The sequence below is a fragment of the Rattus rattus genome, chromosome 7 (assembly GCF_011064425.1).
Source record: "Rattus rattus isolate New Zealand chromosome 7, Rrattus_CSIRO_v1, whole genome shotgun sequence".
Classification (NCBI taxonomy): Eukaryota; Metazoa; Chordata; class Mammalia; order Rodentia; family Muridae; genus Rattus; species Rattus rattus.
Window position 1 is genome coordinate 121,052,232 of NC_046160.1, and position 9,047 is coordinate 121,061,278.

The 9,047-nt window shown below is 38.4% G+C and overlaps 1 gene segment (V, D, J or C); it reads left to right on the forward strand.

Moving 5' to 3' along the window:
• The first annotated feature begins 7,604 nt into the window (after nt 1–7,604).
• On the forward strand, nt 7,605–8,046 carry LOC116905421. The segment is given in 2 exon segments: nt 7,605–7,653; nt 7,736–8,046. Coding segments are annotated over 2 exon segments (357 nt in total).
• Nucleotides 8,047–9,047: the final 1,001 nt, after the last annotated feature.

Here is a 9,047-nt window from a genome sequence, read left to right on the forward strand (position 1 = left end):
GAGAAAAACCTAAAGAAATGTTCAACATCTTTAGTCATAAAGGAAATGCAAATCAAAACAACCCTGAGATTTCCCCTCACACTAGTGAGAATGGCTAAGATCAAAAACTCAGGTGACAGCAAATTCTTGCAAGGATGTGGAGACAGAGGAACACTCCTCCATTGTTGGTGGGATTGCAGACTGGTACAACCATTCTAGAAATCAGTCTGGAGGTTCCTCAGAAAATTGGATATTGAACTGCCTGAGGATCCAGCTATACCTCTCCTGGGCATATACCCAAAAGATGCCCCAACATATAACAAAGACACATGTTCCACTATGTTCATAGCAGCCTTATTTATAATAGCCAGAAACTGGAAAGAACCCAGATGCCCTTCAACAGAAGAATGGATACAGAAAAGGTGGTAAATCTACACAATTGAATATTACTCATCTATCAAAAGCAATGACTTTATGAAATTCATAGGCAAATGGATGGAACTGGAAAATATCATCCTGAGTGAGCTAACCCAATCACAGAATAACATGCATGGTATACACTCATTGATAAGTGGATATTAGCCTAAATGCTTTAATTACCCTAGATGCATAGAACACAGGAACATCAAGAAGGATGACCAAAATGTGTATGATTCACTCCTTCTTTAAAAGGGGAACAAGAATACCCTTGTGAGGGAATAGGGAGGCAGAGTTTAGAACAGAGGCCACAGGAACACCCATTCAGAGCCTCCCCCACATGTGTCCCATACATATACAGCCACCAAACTAGATAAGATGGATGAAGCAAAGAAGTGCAGGCTGACAGGAACCAGATGTACATCTCTCCTGAGAGACACAGCCAGAATACAGCAAATACATAGGTGAATGCCATCATTAAACCACTGAACTGAGGACAAGACCCCCGTTGAAGGAATGTTCAAAAGGACTGAAAGAGCTTGAAGGGGCTTGAGACCCCATATGAACAACAACACCAACCAACCAGAGCTTCCAGGGAAAAAGCCACTACCCAAAGACTATACATGGACTGACCCTGGACTCCAACTGTATAAGTAGCAATGAATAGCCTAGTAAGAGCATCAGGGGAAGGGGAAGCCCTTGATCCTGCCAAGACTGAACCCCCAGTGAACATGATTGTTGGGCGGAGGGCGGTAATGGGGGTAAGATTGGGAGGGGAACACCAATAGAGAAGGGGAGGGGGAGGGGCTAGGGGGATGTTGTCCCTGATACTGGGAAGGGGAATAACAATCGAAATGTAAATAAGAAATATGCAAGTTACTAAAGGTGAAAAAGAAAAAGAAAACACAAATGGAAGAAAACCTGGAAACAGCAGAGCTAGGAAAGAGTTTGGGAAAAACAGATGTAATTATCACCCACAGAATACAAGAGATAGAACAGAGAATGTCAGATGTAGTTGATACCAGTAGAACAAACTGTTACAACTGTCAAAGGAAATTCAAAACATAAACAACTCCTAACCCAAAACATCCAGGAAATTCATGGCACAATTTAAAGACCAAATATAAAAATAAGTGGAATAAAGGAGAACAAAGATTCCCATCTCAAAGGACCTGAAAATGTCTTCAACAAAATCCTAAAAGAATACTTCCCCAACCTAAAGAAAGACATGGCCATAAAACACCAAACAAATGCGACTTGAAAAGAAAATCCTCTCATCATATAATAATCAACTCCCTAAAGTCAAAGAAAAAGGAAGAATATTAAAATTTGAAAGGTTTAAGGGCCAAGTAACATACAAAGATAGACCTTTCAGAATTACATCAGACTTCTCAACAAAGAATATGAAAGCCAAAAGTCCCTAGCTAGAGGTCATGTCGATTCTAAAAGAACACAAATGTCAGCCCAGGCTACTATTGCAAGCCAAATTCTTAATCAAAATAGACGGAGAAACCAAAATATTCCAGGGCAAAACCAAACTCAAACAGTATCTACCTGCCAATCCAAACCTACAGAGGATCCTAAAAGAGAAAAAAAAGGCATCAAAAGGAAGTTACCTACACCAAACAAATCACAAGATATTATAGATCTCACAACAAAGCCAAAGGAGAGAACCACAAAAAACATAAAAACACATACAAAAACAAATATAACAGAAAGTAATAGCCACCTGTCTTTAATATACCTAAATATTAATGGAATCAGCACACCTATAAAATGACATAAGGTAACAGACTGGATATGGAAACAGGATCCACTATTTTGCTGTATACAAGAAACATACCTTAATAACAAGGACAGGTACTATCTCAGAGAATAAACTGGGAAAAGGTCTTGCAAGAAAATTGTCTCAAAAAACAAGCTGGAGTTGCCATCCTAATATCCAATAAAATTGACTTTCATCCAAAAGTTATCAAGCGTGATTAGGAAGGACATGTCATATTCATCAAAGGAAAAATCTACCAAGAGAAAATATCAATTCTGAAGATCAATACCCCAAATGAAGGGCACCCACATTCAGAAAAGAAACTTTACTAAAGTTTGAAACACACATTGAATCCTACACAATAACAGAAGGAGACTTCAGTACAATACTTTCAAAAATGGACAGGTCATTGAAACAGAAACTAAATGGAGACACAGTGAAAATTATAGAAGTTATGCAACAAATGGATTTAACAGTTATCTATAGAACATTTCATCCCAAAACAAAAGAATATATCTTCTTCTTATCAACTCATGGTACCTTCTAACAAATAAACCACATAATTGTTCAGAAAATAAACCCTCAACCAATACAAGAAGATTGGAATAATCCCATGCATCCTTTTTGAACGCTATGCTCTAAGACTCATCTTCAATAACAGCAAAACTAAGAGAAAGTTCACATGCAACTGGTACTGAACAACTATCTATTCAATGATAACATAGTCATGGAAGAATTAAGTAAAAAATTTAAAGTCTTCCTTCAACTTGATGAAAATTTTCACACATCAGACCCAAACTTATGAGACACAATAAAAGCAGTGTTAAGAGGAAATTTCATAGCACTAAGTGCCCTGGTAAAGAAACTGGAGAGATCTTATACTAGCAAGTTAACAGCACACCTGAGAGCAATAGAACAAAAAGAAACAAACTCACTCAAGAGGGGTAGACAGCAAGAAATAGTCAAAATCAGGCATGAAATCAACCAAATAGAAACAAAGAAAACAATGCAAAGAATTAAGGAAACCAAAAGCTGGTGCTTTGAGAGAATAAACAAGTTAGACAGATTCCTAGTAAAACTAACTAAAGGGCCCACAGGGAGTGTCCAAATTCATAAAATCAGAAATGAAGGGAGACATGAAAACAGAAATGTAGGAAAATTAAAAAAAAAAAAACAGATCGTACTGCAAAAGACGATACTCAACAAAATTGGAAGAAAAAGGAGAAATGGATGGTTTTCTAGAAATATACCACATATAGTTCAAGAGCAGGGAAACTATGTGAACAGTCTCATATCCCATAGGGACATAAAAGAAGTCTTTAAAAAACTACCAACCAAAAAACAGTACCAGATGTATTTAGTTTAGAATTTTTCCAGACCATCAAAGAAGACCTGATATCAATATTCCTCAAATTAATCTATAAAATAAAAACAGTAGGAACACTAACTAATTCTTCTATGGAGCCACAGTAACTCTGAATCTAAACTAAACAAGGAACCAACCTAAAAAGAAAACTTCAAACCACTCTAGTTTGTGAATATCAATAAATAATACTCATTAAATTCCTTGAAAAATCAATTCAAAGAACAAATAAAACCATTATTCAACATGGTCAAGTAGGCTTCCTCTGAAGAATGCAAGGTTAGTTCAATATATATAAATCCACTAACATAATCTACTATATAAAAAACATCAAAATATCATCCCCTTACATGCAAAAATATCACTTGACAAAAGAGAACACCCCTTCATTAAAAGCACTGGAGAGATCAGAAATTCAAGGCTTATACCTAAACATGATAAAAGCAATTTACTGCAAAACAAAGCCAATATCAAATTAAAAGCAGAGATATTTGAGGCAATCCCACTAAAATCAGGGACAAGGTAATATGCCACTCTCCTCATATAGATTCAAGATAGAACTCAAAGTGCTAGCTAGAACAAAAAAGACAACAAAAAAGATCATCGGGATACAACTTGTCAAAGAAGAACTAAAAGTAACATTACTTGCAGATAATAAGATAGTATACATAAGGGACCCTAAAATTCTCAGCTGATAAACAATTTCAGCAAAGTGGCAGGTTGAAAAATTAACTCAAATAACTCAGTAGTCTTCCTTTATCCAAACTATAAACAGGCTGATAAATAATTAGGAAAAAACACCCTTCACAATAACCACAATAATATAAACTATCTTGGGGTAATTCTAAGCAAACAAGTACAATCTCTGTATGACAACAACTCTTCAAGTCTCTCAGGAGAGAAATTGAGGAAGATCTCAGAAAATAAAGAAATATGCCATGCTCATGGATTGGCAAAATTAACATAGTAAAAATGTCCATCCTACCAAAATAAATCTTCAAATTCAATGTAATCCCAATCAAAATCCCAACACAATTCTTCAAAGACATGGATAGAGCAATTTTCAAATTCATCTGAAAAAGCAGAAAACCCAGAAGAGTGAAAAACATATGAATAAAAGAATAGCTGAGGGAATCACCATCCCTGACCTCAAGCTCTACCATAAAGCAATGGTGATAAAAATTGTATGGTATTGGTACAGAGACAAACAGGTTGATCAATGGAATAGAATTGAAGACCCTGAAGTAAAACCACACATGTACCCACACTTGATCTTTGACAAAGAAGTCAAAAATATACAATGGAAAAAAGAAAGCATGTTCAATAAATGGTGCTTGTCTAACTGATGTCTGTATGTAGAAAAATATGATAGCATACATAAAGGACCATATATAGATCCATATTTGTCACCTTGCAAAAGCTCAACATAAAACCAGATATACTCAATCCAATAGAAGAAGAAGTGGGGAAAGGCATTGAAATCATTGGCCCAGGGGGAAATTTCCTAAACCAAACTCATGTTCACACTCTGAGATCAAGTTTTGATAAATGGGACTGCATGAAACTGGAAAGATTCTGTAAGGCAAAGGACATAGTTAATAAAACAAATCGGCAACCTTCAGATTGGGAGAAAATCTTCACTAACCCCACATCCAATAGAGGGATAATATCCAAAATATATAAAGAACTCAAGAAGATATATGCCAACCCCACCCCAAAAAATGGGATATAGAACTAAACAGAGGAATCTCGAATGACTGAGAAGCTACTAAAAATGTACAAAGTCCTTAGAAATCTGATCAATGCAAAACAAAACAACACTTGATTCCACCTAACACCAAACAGAATGGCTACGATCAAAACCTAAGGTGGCAGCACATCTTCACAAAGATGTGAAGAAAATGGAACACTCCTCCATTGTTGTTGGGATTTTAAACAGATACCACCACTCAGTAAATCAACTTGAAAGTTCCTCAGGAAACTGAAAATATTTCTACATGAAGACGCAGAAATACCATTCTTGGAGATATACCCAAAAGTTGCCCCACCATGCCACAAGGGCATACGTTTCACTCTGTTCATAGTGACCTTATGTTTGATAAACAGAAGCTTGGAACAACCAGATGTCCCAGGACAGAAGAATATGGTGTATTTATACAATGGAATATTACTCAGCTATTAAGAACAAGGATATCCTGAGTTTTGTAGGCAAATGGATGGAACTAGAAGATATCATCCTGAGTGAAGTAACTCAGACCCAAAAGTACATGCACTGTATGTACTCACAAATAAGTGGATATTAGAAAAAAATAGTTACAGAGTGCATAAGATACAATTCACAGAACTTGAAAAGATCAACAAGCTGAAGGGCCCAAGGAAGGATGCCTCAGTCTAACTTTGGAGGGAGATGAAAGCAAACACAGTGGTGAAGTAGGGAGGAACTTCCGGGGAAAAGTAGTGGGGTGGAGGGGGTAAAGCGGGGAACATAATCTAGTATTGGGTGGGAGAAAAGGACTTAGCCCTGAGGGATTGTGGGTAGAAGGGAAACAGGCAAACTTGGGAGGTAGGAGGTTGTAGAACCTTCCAGAATATACCAGAGACATGGGAAGTGACAGAACCTCAGGACTCAAACAGAGGGACCCTACATGAAATGCAATACAGTGGGGAGAGGTAACTTGTAGAGCTCAAGCAAACACAGGGGTGAGGTAGGGAGGAACTTCTGGGGAAAAGCAGTGGGGTGGAGGGGGTAAAGAGGGGAACATAATCTGGTACTGGGTGAGAGAAAAGGACTGAACCCTGCGGGATTGTGAGTAGAAGGGAAACAGGCAACTTTGGGAGGTAGCCACTTGTAGGGGGCTAGAGCAGAAAAACTGACTATCAAGTAAAGAATGGGGTTTTCTATCCCACAGTCAAAACTCTGACTCATACTTATTCTGGTCTGAAAGAACTGCAGGGATGGAAGTGGAGAAAAGCATGAGGAAGAGAAGGTACAGTGACAGGCCCAAAATGGTAGATCCAGCTCAATGGGAGACCCAATACCTGACACTATTTCTGAGGCTGCAGAGTACTCACTAACAGGGACATAGCATTACTGCCCTCTGAAAGGCACAGCAAGCAGCTAAAACAGTCAGTTGTAAATATTTTTGTCCAACCAAGGAACTAAGGCTGCTGAACCCTGTGTTGAATTAGAAGAAAGCTGGAAGAAGCTGAGGAAAAGGGCCACCCTGTAAGAGGATGAGCAGTCTCAATTAACCTGGACCGCCAAGATCTCTCAGACACTGGTCACCAAGCAGGCAGCACACACCAGCTCAGATCGGACCCCAACACATATACAGCAGAGGACTACCAGATCTGGGTTCAGTAAGAGAAGATGCACATAATCCTCAAGAGACTGAAAACTTCAGGGAGTTTAGAGGTCTGGTGGTGTGGGTGGTGTGGGGATACCCTAGTGGAGACAGTGGCAAGGGGGTCAGGGAGGAGCTAAGGTATGTGGAACAGTGGGGGGATGGAACAGGAGAGGAATAAAATCTGGAGTATAAAAAAAAGAGGAAACGACATTAATAATAATAATAATAATAATAATAATAATAATAATAATAAATACCAGTTAAAAATTCACATTTATAATGAGAAAAGAAAAGTCACATTGCAGAGCAGCCTACAGGAGAGGACATGTGGCTTGGACACCACGCCAAAAATAATATTTGAACAATAAATTAACAATCTACTTAAAAAATGCACATAGGACAACGGATCCCATTTAGCCTGCACTTCATGAATGTGGGTTCATTCACTGTGAACATTCTCATGTTTTCTTCCTAGACCTGCACAGTTTGAATCCTATAACTCCCTCTTTATCTATAATTTGAACTTTAGACAGTAACAGAAAAATGTTTCTTATTTTCCTGTCCAGGTGCTCTACAAAGCACAAGGCAAATTTCTCCCAACCGGAAGGCTTGTACAGTGCTTGCTTTTGTCCTCTCGGGAACCTCCCTCAATGCAAAGGAGCCCTCAGGCTCAGACTGAAAGCCAAGGCCTAGCTGGGGATCCCCATCTCCTTCTCACTAGAGCCTCCATCACAGCATGGCTGTCCTGGTGCTGTTGCTCTGCCTGGTGACATTTCCAAGCTGTAAGTGTTTCAGAGTTTCAGATGAGGGACTTAGACATGACAGTTATATGTTATGACTAATGGTGATGGTGCTTGTCCCCAGGTGTCCTGTCCCAGGTGAAGATGAAGGAGACAGGACCTGGTCTGGTGCAACCAACACAGACCCTGTCCCTCACCTGCACTGTCTCTGGGTTCTCATTAACCAGCTATGGTGTACACTGGGTTCGCCAGGCTCCGGGAAAGGGTCCGGAGTGGATGGGAATAATATGGGGTGATGGAAGCACAAATTATAATTCTGCTCTCAAATCTCGACTGAGCATCAGCAGGGACACCTCCAAAAGCCAAGTTTTCTTAACAATGAACAGTCTGCAACCTGAAGACACAGCCATGTACTACTGTGCAGAAACACAGTGAGGGAAGTTGATTGTGAACCTGAACAAAAACTCCTACGGTGATGTTCAGGACCAGCAGAGGGCAGTGAGACCAACAGGGACTTTCCAGGATCACTTCAGACTCTAGAAGTGTTAGCCTATGTTATATGTGCATGTGTTTTAATGTTAGAAATGTGAACTCTTCTACCATGGAAATTCTCTAGAGCCTTCTCTTCAGTGTCATATACTATTAAAGAAATTGTGTGTTCACACACTAGAATTTTTACATGTTTCTTTAATAAATCAATATTTAATGAGAACAAGTTATTGAACTGATATTTACAAAGAAAACTCAGTTGAACATTGTGTGGGAAGGTATAACTAGGACGATTTGGTAATATATTGTTTCTTACATGACAACTAAGTAAAAATTTTACTGTTCACATAAATAATGTTTGAAATTGATTCTTTTCATCTTCTCTAACATGAAGTTTTAAATCATATCTCCAAATTCAATGATCACAGTTATTATTCTGAATGCTAAGTCATAGGATCTCTAATCCTTACATGAGGAACATAATATGCTGCTATTAACTGTAGCCAACACACATATATATTATTATTGAAACAATCCTTCATAACTACTTACCTAGTCTTCTCATTCTACACAGCCCAAGCTATTATCAACCTACCATTATTCACTTTCCCTCAGATCAGTTTGTTTTTGTTCCACTTAATATGATGGTGACATGAAATTGGACTCTTGAGAATCAAATAACCCTCCTAAAATATGGGGTACAGAGGGAAAGAAAGAATTACTAAGTGAGGAGTATCAAAATTTTGAGAAGCACCTTAAGAAATATTCAACATCCTCAGTCATCAGGGAAAGTCAAATCAAAACAGTGCTGAAATTATACCTCACATAATTCAGAATGGCTAAGATCAAATACTAGGGTGACAGCAGAAACTGGCTAGGATCTGGAGAAAGAGGAATACTTCTCCATTGTTGGTGGGATTGCAATCTGGTACAGCTACTAGAGAAAC